Genomic DNA, 12,046 nt, shown 5'->3' with positions numbered 1-12,046 from the left:
TCTGAGGGAAAGCCTATGCAGTCTTTGCCCGTGTTGAGGTCCCTGGTCTAGACAAATAGAAAACGATCTTGTGTAGACACAACAATCCACTGTGAGCTGGAAAATTCAGGGTCCATCCTAGGATAGAATCAAACTCTCAGTACCATCCTGGGCTCTGTGTTTGGAAGCCAGTGTTAGATCCCGCCTAACATCTGAGGGGAGGGGGCAGCTCCTCCTGCCAAAGCAGGATCCCCTGTAGCAATCACAGCCTCCCCAAGGTCGCTCAAGGGGTATACATGTGACCAGGGCGAGTAAATGGACTTGGTGACAAAGGAACCTAATGTGGCTAATTATGCCTCTCCTGGCCCGAGCAGAAGTACCATTATAAAGAATTACTGTTTGTTGGCTTAAACTGAACCCTATACCTTCCCCAAACTGCCATATTCCGTCAGCACTTAGCTGAAGTCGGGCCTCAGCCAGAACAGAGAATTGTGACATTCACGTGTAGTTGTGTGTTTTGAGGACTAACAGGAATTTGTTGATAACTGGAAGAAGCCAATGATATTCTAGTTTAAATTAATACATGTTCTCATTAAGTATAAATAGGATCCTCATTCATGAACTTGCCAATGATTGCTTCTAAATTGTGGGTAAGATAACCCGGCTCTGGATCTCTGGCCTTAACAACCCGATTGCACAGGAGTAATAATACTTCTCTTGACCCTGGTGTTTACTCCTGTGTTAGCCTGAGAATGACAGACAGTTAAGAGTGGCGGAGATGTCAGCTGTGGTCCCTGCCATCCTTGTTGGGAAGTGTGGCAGGTCCTGGCCATGAGACCAGCTAGGAGCCTCCCAGCAACCAAAGCCAAGTGGGTGTGCAGGCCTGGGAGACCCTGAGTAAAGGGGAATTCAAGGAAGGCAGGCTCAGCATTCGCGAGCAAAGGGCTGGTCTGTTTCTTGGGAGAAAGCTGAAGAACAAGATTTCACTGTCAAGAGGAAGAGACTTTTAGAAATTAGTACCACTGGCCTCAGAAGACCAGATACGCTAACTCTACCGTTACATTGTCTGTGCCTGCGGGTGTCCTGCGGCTTTTTGCTCAGTGGTGTTAACGAGCTCCTTTTCCAAACCGCTTTGCAGTTATTGAAATCGCTGCCCGTGGGTGTGGGCCAGATCTATGGCTGTGATAACCCGTGGTCGGGGGGCATTTTCCTGTTCGCCCTTCTGCTCTCCTCCCCACTCATGTGCCTGCACGCAGCCATCGGATCGCTGCTGGGGATAGCAGCAGGTGAGCAAATACAGCACCACGTACCTCCCCCCCACCGTCACCCCTCGCCCCGGGCATCTTCCATACTCTAGACTTCCTTGAGGGCTCTGCTTCCAAGGGACTGATGGGCGTATCTTCCCCCACCCCTGGCCTCCTTCCAGAGCACCCTGTCTTTGGTCCTCAGCCCTGAACCCACCTGTCTTCTCTACTAGGACTCAGTGTTTCGGAGCCTTTTGAGAACATCTACTTTGGACTCTGGGGTTTCAACAGCTCTCTGGCCTGCATTGCAATCGGAGGAATGTTCTTGGCTCTCACCTGGCAAACCCACATCCTAGCTCTCGCCTGTGGTGAGTGTACCCTGCATGGGAGGGAGGGTAGCTCCTAACTCTGGAATCAGTCCCAACAGTACAAAGGGACCATGTGAGACACTGGGGCTACCGTTCCAGGGTGGACTCTCGGCTATCTGCATGTGGGAGCAGGACAGGTGGCGTCCCCTCCCTAGGAGGGTTAAGCTCTACTGCGCCCTCCTCATTGGCTGTTGTGAGGGCAGGAGAGCCTGTTGAGTCGTGATCACCATTTGCCCTCTCCATATGAGGGGGGTAGAAACTCCACTCATTCTATTTCATCACACTCATGATCTGACCAAAGAAACTAGGATGGAATGACTCCGGCTAGATACAGAGCCATTCCTCCTGCTGAGCCAGGTAGGACTACATGTGGCGGTCCAGCTGTCTCGTGCTTCAGGGAGCCTCGGAATCACCTGGAAGGCTTGTGAAAACATGGATGGCTGCCCACCAACCCCCCCCCCCCCCAGGCCCTGATTCCTCCTACGAGGAAGAGTTGACATTCCTAACCAGGGCCCGACAGCACTGCTGCTGTTGATCTGGGGACGACCAGATCGTCCGAACCACTGTGTTCATCCCTTCTGACCCTGGTACCCCAGCAACTCAGCCGGTCAGAGCTAGGAGAAGGTCTGGAGCTCTCCCACTCTGTCCCCCTCATTTTACTATTGGGGTTCCGAAGCCAGAGAGGTGAAGTGGTGTGCTGAAGGGCATCCACTCAATTAGGGTAAATGCAAGCCCAGAACCCACACTTGCAAACAACCTCTGGAATTACACCCCACACAGACTACTCTGCTTCCCAGTAGCACCATTCAGGCCTTGAGGTAAAAACAGAGCTCAAGTGACTGAGATTTGAAAAGCTGATGAGTTTCTCAGGCCCTTGTAAAGGGGAGGCTTATTCACCCAGAGGCTCTGGCATCTCTAATCCAATACAAAGTAAAAGTATTTTTTTTTTAAGATTTTATTTATTTATTTGACAGATAGAGATCACAAGTAGGCAGAGAGAGAGGAGGAAGCAAGCTCCCCGCTGAGCAGAAAGCCCGATGCGGGGCTCGATCCCAGGACCCTGGGACCATGACCTGAGCAGAAGGCAGAGGCATCAACCCACTGAGCCACCCAGGTTCCCCAAAGTAAAAGTATTTAAGATAATCTGTTAGACTGAAGGCAATGACCATCCCTGGGGAATATGCAGGGGCGGGGGATAGACTGAGCACACATTATTCCTAACCTAATAGAAATATTCATCTAGAGTCAGTTTATCATCAGATGAATCGATCCAAATTATCTAAGCCGCTACTAAAATGGCAGATCACATCTAGACATCCACAATGGAATATTACTCAGCCATAAAAAAGAATGAAATCTTGCAACTTGCACCAACATGGGTGGACCTTGAGGGTATTATGTAAGTGAGTTAAGTCAAACAGACAAAGACAAATACCACACGATTTCACTTATATGTGGGATCTAAAAAAAAAAAAAAAAAAAAAACAGAGTGAAGCAAAACCCAGAGTCATAAATGCAGGGAACAGATCAGCAGTTGCCAGAGGGGATGGGGTGCAAAGGGGTAAAGGGAAGTATAAATTTCCAGTCATAAAATAAATAAGCCACGGGGGTGTCATATACCACATGAGGAAGAGAGTCAGTAACATTGTCTTAATTTTGTGTGGGGGGCAGACGGTGACGAGACTTTACTGAGTGGAACATTTCACGGCATATACAAGGGAGAATCACTGTGCTGTACACCTGAAACTAATATAATGTTGTATGTCAATTATACCTCAATTTAAATACAAAAATAGAAGAGTAGACCACATGTGAGGCAGGTCTCAGAATGGATTCCTGCACTGGGCAGGAGGCAGGACCAAGAAGGCCTCACTCCGATGTGATTGTCCGAGGCTGTCGCTAGGTGAACACACCTCCGGTTGCTGTGGCAGGACCACGTACGTGTCATTTTGACCTTTTCTTTGTAGTACACAGCTGTTCCAGCGACTAAGCCTGTAAGAACTCTTGGCTCACTTTCCCACATTTATTCACAAGCTTAGGGCAAAGGAGAAGATAGATTATGTGCCACCCGAGCTAGGCCAAGTTAGAAGCTTTATTGTGAGATGGTTTGGGATTTCAAATCTTTATTTGAGGCACATACCTTAATGTGTCTGTGTTGTTAGGAGCAGCAAATACGTATTAAACAATCATGAAGCAGCCCAAATAGTTCTAGGAAGAGCTAGGAGCTTAGCAGGGTTAGATCCCAGAAGCTGCTGAGCCCAGTGTTCCGGCCCAGGGCTGAAGCCAGGTAGATGGGAGAAGCCCACCGGAGTCCACAGGAATATCTGTAGCAGAACAAGGACACATCTGTAGTACCAACATCTCTGGGAGGCGCAGAACAGCTCAGAATCATCAAGAAGCACCTCCTAGAGAAGGTGGCTTTTCTGTACGCCCTAAAACCCTGGAGGAGAAGGTCTGGTTGGTTGAAGGGGAGGTCTGGGCCAGTGTGCGGACAGCTGGAGCCCATCCTCCAAGATCAAGCAGATGCTCTTTTGGACACAAGAGTTGTTGATGACATCTTGGCAGGGTTTGGAAAGCAAGGAAGCCAAAGCTGTTCGCAGATGGGTTTCCTCAAAGCAGGAGTATCTTCATTATTTTCTTCACTATAAGAGCGGTACGGGCTTATTGCACAAGACAAAACACCAAAATTCAATCAATACAGAAGAATATAAGGCAGAAAGTAAAAACATTCCATCCTACTCCCTCAATGCAACTTTTTTGCCTCCTTCTTAGGAGGACCCTGTGGTTACATTGGGTCCACTTAGATAATTCCGCTAATCTCCCCGTCTCGAGATCATCAACGTAATCCCAGCTGCTAAGCCCCTTCTACCCTATAAACTAACATGCTCACAGGTTCTGGGGATTCGTCTGCCTATCATGCCAACCTTCCTTTGGACAGGTCAGACTTTCTTCACTGGCCATAACATAATGGTTAGGGCAGTATACAGAATTCGTGGAGAGCCCAGACCCTGGGGCGAAAATCATTGAATTTCCGTTGATGCGGCATTCACCCCCACAAAGGCCGTAGGGTTTCCCCAGCCACAGACAGTGTGTGAGAGGGGCTCTTCCATCCACACGGGGTACTGCCCGTCTCCTCTCTCTTTGCACAGAAGGCGTTGAGGCCGACTTCAAGCCCCTCTGGTAGGGCAAGCCTCCCATGGAAAATGTCGCAGCAAGCTCCAGCTTGCCCACAGCCCCCTGACCCTGCCAAACGAGAGACCAACTCTGCCAGCCAGGGTAAATAAGTAACAACCATTTATTACAGAGTTGCTCCTCTGCTGGTTCCCATGGTCTTATCAGGAAGGGGACCGGGGGACTCTGATAGGGCCCGGCAGCACTGACTTCTCTGCCTTCAAACCGGAAACTGCCCACCCGGGAAGTCCTCAACTTTGTTATTTTGTCAGGGCAAACGGGAGAAACATTTTGTTTCTTTTTGTTCTTTTTTTTTTTTTTTTTTAAGAGTTGGGGAGGGGCAGAAGGAGAGAGAGAATCTTAAGCAGGCTCCATGCCCAGCGCCAGCCCACAGTGGGGCTCGACCTCTGGACCCTGACATCAGGACAGGTGTGGAAATCCAAAGAAGGGGGTTAACTGATGGAGTCACCCAGGCACCCCAATGTTTTGTCCCTTTTTAGTGCTTGGCTTGTCCCCGTTGGACGGGCCCACGGTGGCCTGCTGAGATGGACACTGTCTGCTCAGCCCTCAGGGCCTTTCTGTCCCTCGGTTGCCCAGAGTGCCGTCATTCACAGTCATCACCTGCACCTTGCGGTGTGTGGCCTTGCCCCTCTAATGGAGGCTTTCCCGGTCCCACTCAGCAAGCCTTAACTGATGGGCAGCCACTGTTAGACAGTCTGACGCTCTTACTGTGGAGAGAAAAGCAACTTGTAATCGGAGACCACTTGGAAACAGCAGAGCAGGAAGAGAGCAGGGCGGGAACTGTGCCTTCCAAGTGCAACCCGTGTGAAAAGGACAGGAAAGGCAGCAAGGTCTCATGCGCTCGGGGGAGGTCTCGGAGGAGAGCCGGAACCCGAGAGAGCAGGCAAGTGTTCTTTCCTGGTGCTTCCCCGGGAGCCGGTGAATATGTGTTGAATGAGCGAGGGAGAGAAGGAAGGAAGGAAAGAAAGAAGGGGAGGGAGGAAGGAAGGAAATGGAAAATGAAATGACCAAAACCAAACAAAGCTCTTCCAGCCCAAGCCGCTGCCCACTTCCGCTCAGGGCCGCGTCCTCGTCCGCCCGCTCCCGGGACGGGGGTCGGTGGGCAGCTATCGTTTGTGGAAACGGAGGACCGCATTTGAGATGCCTCTCCCTGCAAAGTGCATCTTCAGGTTGCCATTGACAGATGGCAACACTCGATTCCAAAGTTCAGTGATTGGTTGTACAATAAAATGGCAGAGCTGGGGTTTGAAGCCCCTGCTGCTTCCAAGATAAGCCTTTCCTGCTAGCCTGAGGCGATTCAGATGTAGAAGAATTAGGTATACTGTTGAACAACAACAAAAAACAACAGGAAAAAAAAGACCAAAGATTGATGAAAGGTTGGAAGTCTCCGGTCACTAAGTAGGATCAGAGTCCCTCCCCCCCACTTCCAGCCCGGTCCCCCCCCCCCACTCACTTCTCCCTGCCCTGGAGGTCTGGGTGGTGGGCGTGGGTGGCCCAGGGGGCTGTGTGCCCAACCCAGGGAGGTTATCCTGCAGCCTGCCTTTTTGAAACCTGGGCTTCCCTGAGCCTCCCTGAGCCCCCTCTTCAATGGGTGATTGAATATCTGGATATCTTTTTTTGTGTTGTTTTTTATTGAAGGTCACATGTAGACTCAAATTACCTGCTTTAAGATTTTGCTCAGAGTAAATAAAAACACAGCCTATGAATTCACTACCCTGTATGCCAATCTTAATGATATTTGGGACAATGTTATTATGGGGAGAAATTCTGAGTTTGTGGTCAGTTTCTGCTATCTTTTTAATTTTTTATACCATGATTTTTTGTAACTGTGAATCCTAACCATTAATGTGAGACTCCTAGACACATATATTGTGATTGAACAGAAACCGTGCTATCTCGAGAAACATTCATATGTTTCATTTTTCAAAGATTTATTTTAGAGAGAGAGAGAGCGAGCGAGCACGAGTGGGGGAGGGGCAAAAGGAGAGGGAGAGAAAGCTCAAGCCGACTCCATACTGGGTGTGGAGTCCGAAGTGGGGCTCGATCTCACAAGCCTGCAGTCACGACCTGAGCCGAAATCCGGTGTCAGGCGCTTAACTGGCTGAGCCACCCCGGGGCCCCCATCATTTTAATTCAACTACGCTCAGAAAAAATAACAGGGAAGTTTATTTGCCATGGAAGGGCTTTTCCTTAGGGATCAGCGATAATAGCAACAGAATAGTAACCACAGAAAAGCCCCCTTTGCCGAGTACCTCTTACTGTGTGCCAAACCCAAGTAGTGTTTCCTTTCATGATGGCACCAACCCCCTGAGAAATTCTATCACCTCTATTGTGCAGGTGAGGACGTGGACGCTTAGAATGGAGACACCAAGCTTCTAAGTGATAAGGTCTGGATTTGAACCCAGAGCGTCTGTGAGCTCACGCTTGTAACCAGGGTGCTAAGCTAGCTGGTAAAACATGGATTTCCAGATTTATACCAGAACAAGGTCTTCCCTACAATGAAAAGTGTACCTACTAAGTCGTTGTTTCCCCTTTTTTGTAGCTCTGTTCACTGCCTACCTCGGAGTCAGCCTGTCCCACATGATGGCTGTGGTGAGTTGGCTTTAATCTTGCTTTATCATCCGTGTGAATGATCTGTTTATAGTGATGCGGAAACCTTTCTGAGGTCTCGCCGGGTGGTGTCCTGAACAGGAAGGAGTCAGGGCTGTGGTCACCACGACTTTCCCATCTCCTGGGCCTTCCTGTTCCACACACCTTCTAACATCATCATAAATTTTAGTCTAAGCTGCAATCACTGGGCTTGCTAAACAATATTAGAGTGCATAATTTAAAGAAGTGAAAGTTAGCCTGTATAACGTGTTTCTCAAGTTCACGCCATAATTTTGAGTGTTAGGGAACTGACTTTAGAATATCTTCTACTTGAATAGAAAGCCAGAACCATGTAGTGGTTGAGAAATCAAGAAAAGAAAGAAAAGGATAATTGGCTATAGACCCAAATGGTTTGGGTTTGGGTTTTAATTGAGCCATTCATTTTTCATACCCCTTGTCTTTTTTTAAACCCCCCATCAGTCGTCAGTAAGACCTACTCAGACCCGTGTCCTAGCTGAATTATTTCATAGGCAGAATCACTGCCCGTTCAGTGCCTCCTGCCACTTTCTCCTTCCTTTTCGGCCCTGACTTGCCCTTGACCTTCTCCTTCAGAGCTGCATGAGTTGTCGGGAACAGCCCAGAGGAAGGACCTCCCCTCCAAGAGCTCAAAGTCTGTTTGGGAACTGGAATGGAAGGAAGGAAAGCCAATAAAGTCCAAGACTGGTCTGGGTGGAAAGTAGGAGGAGAGAGGTCACCATGGCCCGAACTAATCAAAGAGGGCCCTGGGAGTGTGATGAGGGGTCTTCTTCCCACATGTGGTGCAGGAAGCCTGACTGGATGAGAGGGAGGGAAAGATGTGCAAGGTAGACATGCAATGACCCCCTGAGGGACGGACGGCCACATTTCCCCTGCTAAATGCAGTCCGACTGGGATCTCGGACTCCTCTCCGTGGGCAGAAGCAGCGTCCAGACCAGGGGCCCAGGGGCACATCCCCCTGGGCTGAATGAGAATAGGAGGAAGGGTGGTGCTCTGGGACAGGATTTCACAGGAGCCTGTGACTTGTCTCTTCCTCCTCAGGTGGGGCTGCCGGCTTGCACCTGGCCCTTCTGTTTGGCCACACTCCTCTTCCTCTTGCTGACCACGAAAAATGCCAACATCTATAGGATGCCCCTCAGCAAAGTCACTTATCCTGAAGAAAACCGCATCTTCTACCTCCAGGCCAAGAAGAAAAGGATGGTTGAAAGCCCTTTGTGAGAGCAACCCCCACCCACAGCCAAGGTCCCAAGGGGGGACTGACATGGCCGACTGCCCCCACGTGACTCCCAGGGTCTCGGCAAACTGCTGTTTTTCACTAGCAACAACATTCACACTAACCCATTGGCAATCTGCTCTTAGGCTCATTTTTGCGGCTTTCTTTTAGACTCCAGGAACATCCCCAAACGTGTGAGAGACACGTCCAGATGGTCTGCCCTGGCTGGGGCGTGGGTGCTAGACATACACTCTACTTATAAAGTCAAATGCTCCAACAGAAAGAAGACATGAGACCAGAGCTCACTATTTCTCGATATTCTTGGTGTTTGGTTGGCTGCATGATACTGACAGTATTAAAAATTAAGCTCTACAAACCAACGAAGCCTTCAAAGAATGGAATTGGTGGTCACAAATCAAAGTCAACCTAGAATTCTCCGATAAGCAGTTTGACTTGTTTAAAATCAATACAAGTTCCGTGAGACAGCTGTGGCACCCACAGCTGGTTCTCCAGCTCCTGGGCAGAAGGGCCTGGATGCGGTCCTATGTGTGTAAGGCCTTTTACAGGAGATGGTTGATTCTTTCCAGGCTGACACATTGTGTGGGAGGGAGAAAGGGATTTTATCAGTCAGAATGACTCTGTAGTGTTATTTTTCTTAGACATCGCAAAAGACATTTTAGATAAAGTATATGATATTTTTCTTAGGGGAATGGATTTGTTTTTTCAATGAGGTAAAATAGGAGAAGTTCCTGGTTTCACCAGCCCTTGGTTATTAAAGAAAAGTTACATTTTTTTATAAAATACTCAGCATAGCTCTTTTTACTTTAATCCCCAAGTTGATTCTGTAAATGCCAGGAATGCCCAGAACCAAGTCATCAACCTCCAGGGCCCTTTAAAACCACATTTGGAATTCATCTGAGGATGTCTTCTACCTTATAAAGACTGAAAATGAAGGTCAAATTGTTTCTGGGTGCTCAGAAGTTGTTGAGTTTCTTACTTTAAAAAACAAATTCATGATTTTCTGCACGCTCACAATATTCTCACTCAGAAACCTGACAAGACATACCAGTAAAGGGTTCTCCTGTTTTTCTTTGCTTTAATTATAAAGTTATCAGTCCTATAAACATTCTGTACCTGAACATGTTGAGGATGCTGTGGAAAGTTGGCTCACTACCTTCTAGTTCAGTCTGTATCAATTCAGTATTTTGGGGGATTCAAAAAGAGAAACCGTAGAAGCCTAAAGGATTTTTCTCCTTGGAGTTTGCCAGGCTCAATGCAAAACACACAGTTTGATGCGTGAAAAAACAGAAGGGAAGGAAACCTACAAATATCTTGGGAAGAAGTCCACATCTTCCTTTTCTCAGGGAACACAAACAGTGCTCCACTTCAACAACCCTGTAACCAAAGCCCTTTGAAGCCCTGAATTTGCAACTCTCACAGAGTCATGTGCATGCCTGTAGAAAAACTAAATTTTTAATTGTTCAGATGGACATCTCCCTTGTTAGGGAATTTGTGACATAAGACTCAGGGGAGAGGGGGACACAAAAAAGCAAGCAGAACCAAAGATAACCACAAGTGAAGAACCTGGGCCATGGTTGAGCGACCCAGAGCCACTAACGTATCTTCAGGCCCATCTTCATGAGGAGATCAGGAGTGTTCTCTGTGCCTTCTCCTGGTGTGCTCACACAGCCGTGTAAATGGGAACATTCTAAAGCCTTGTACATTGTCTAATTTAAATGGTATTAACTTTCTCAGGCTATTTTTGTTACTAAGTATTATCCTGAAATAAAGTGAGTATTTTGTTAGTTTTCTTAGGGATCACTTGTGTTCTTTCCTATCGTCTGTATAACCAATTTCCAATTAAGAATATGAATAAAATTATACTCACAGCTCAGTTTTGTGTAAATTTTAAAAGTCCCATACGCCTTTTATAGCTATTGTGAACATTCACAATCACATGCCTATGTGTGTATTGCTTAGGATTGCCTATATTTTGATGTGCTGTATATTTATTCCTTTTTTATACATGGTACAGGACCAGATGTGTTGCTGGGCAAACCCTGTTCAACTCAGAGGTATGGACCCATCCCTGTGGGCCTTCTCTCAACTCTGCCTTGTTCTTCTTGCTCAGGGATGAGAACAGATTCCTTAGGGCAGTCACCGATGCTCAGCACACATTCCAAACACTTTGACATGAATATGCAGGCAGCTTCCATGTGTGTCGTACAGGCCCCGGACACCCCTTGGCCCCAGGACTGAGGCTGGCACACCTAAGCGGTGAGTGTCCTGGGAGGAGCTACTTCTCAGGTTGTTACCCTTGAAGGCGAAGCCACACTCCCCTCTGCTACCTGAAGCACTTCCCTCCCACCTCCCTTCATCCGGGGTTAGTGGGCTTGAAAGAAAACATGGTAAGAATGGAAAGTCCGTCCAAGTTTCAAAAGCAGCCCGAACAAGGTTGGGTTAAGAAATAAGAGGGCCACAATGGATTAGCCCCATTGGAGTGTCCCCTGTCAAAACGAAACCTCTCCAAGGGGCGCCTGGGTGGCTCAGTCAGTTGTGCAATGGACTCTTAATTTGGGCTCAAGTCATGATCTCAGGGTTATGAGCTGGAGTCCCGCCTCGGGCTATTCCCAGGGTGTGGAACCTGCCTGAGATTCTCTCTCTCCCCCTTCCCCACCAACCCTCACCCCAGCTCACACACATGTGTGCACTCTCTCTCTCAAAAACAAAACAAAAAATACCCTCTCCTACCTATTGTTTCAAGACAATAAATTTGTGAGAGTGATCTGGTCATTAAATGCCCTCTTTGGTCTGAGGTAGAAAACAGAGAGAAGGTTTTAAGCTTCTTCAGCTAAAGACTTCAAATGCTCTATAAAGTAATCCATGGTACCTGATTAGCGTGAAATACGTTGAGGTAGGAGGTTAAGTGCGACAGGAGATCAGAATTTTCCAAGGTGGCTTCTTACAGACAACCCTGCAGGAATATTTTTGGGGTGGTTAAGTAAAGCACAACGTTTTAGGCATAAGAAAGTTTTCAGCCTTCCCTTTACTCCAACAACTTCCTTCTAAAAGACTTTCATCTTTAGAGTGAAATCTGCTTCTTGAACCTACACCAACACCTTCTCCCATCTCTGATCATTAGAAGGCTTGTAGCTTCAAGGCTAGAGAATGCTATTTGCTAACAGTCACCAGTACAGATCCTGAAGAAATTTCAACAAATAGAATAAATCATAGACTTTGAAAGACATGGATTTAAGTCTGCTTTCACCAGCTCTTAAAATTGAACTACAAATACAGGTAGCAGATCAAAGCAGACATATGTGAAATCATCTAAAAGAAAAGACTGCTCCTGGGTCTGACCCTCACCTTACTAAGTGTTAACCAGGGAAGTGTGAACACAGCCAGAGCAACTGATGGGAGAACAG

At 47.7% G+C, this 12,046-nt stretch overlaps 1 protein-coding gene across 9 annotated transcripts in view; it reads left to right on the top strand.

Annotated features, from left to right (window-relative positions):
- The window catches only part of SLC14A1 (solute carrier family 14 member 1 (Kidd blood group)), a 48,414-nt gene extending 37,899 nt beyond the window's left edge, over positions 1-10,515 (top strand). For all 9 annotated transcript variants that reach the window (XM_032310572.1, XM_032310571.1, XM_032310576.1 and 6 more), the window contains 4 exons: positions 1,118-1,265; positions 1,457-1,591; positions 7,326-7,375; positions 8,450-10,515. In XM_032310572.1, the coding sequence (XP_032166463.1) occupies positions 1,118-1,265; positions 1,457-1,591; positions 7,326-7,375; positions 8,450-8,626 (510 nt within the window). In that variant the 3' untranslated portion in view covers positions 8,627-10,515. The remainder of the gene's footprint in view (positions 1-1,117; positions 1,266-1,456; positions 1,592-7,325; positions 7,376-8,449) is intronic.
- Positions 10,516-12,046: the final 1,531 nt, after the last annotated feature.

Source organism: Mustela erminea, chromosome 13 (genome assembly GCF_009829155.1).
Source record: "Mustela erminea isolate mMusErm1 chromosome 13, mMusErm1.Pri, whole genome shotgun sequence".
Lineage (NCBI taxonomy): Eukaryota > Metazoa > Chordata > Mammalia > Carnivora > Mustelidae > Mustela > Mustela erminea.
The sequence above is the reverse complement of the archived record's forward strand: the minus strand, read 5'-3'. Positions and strand labels throughout refer to the sequence as shown.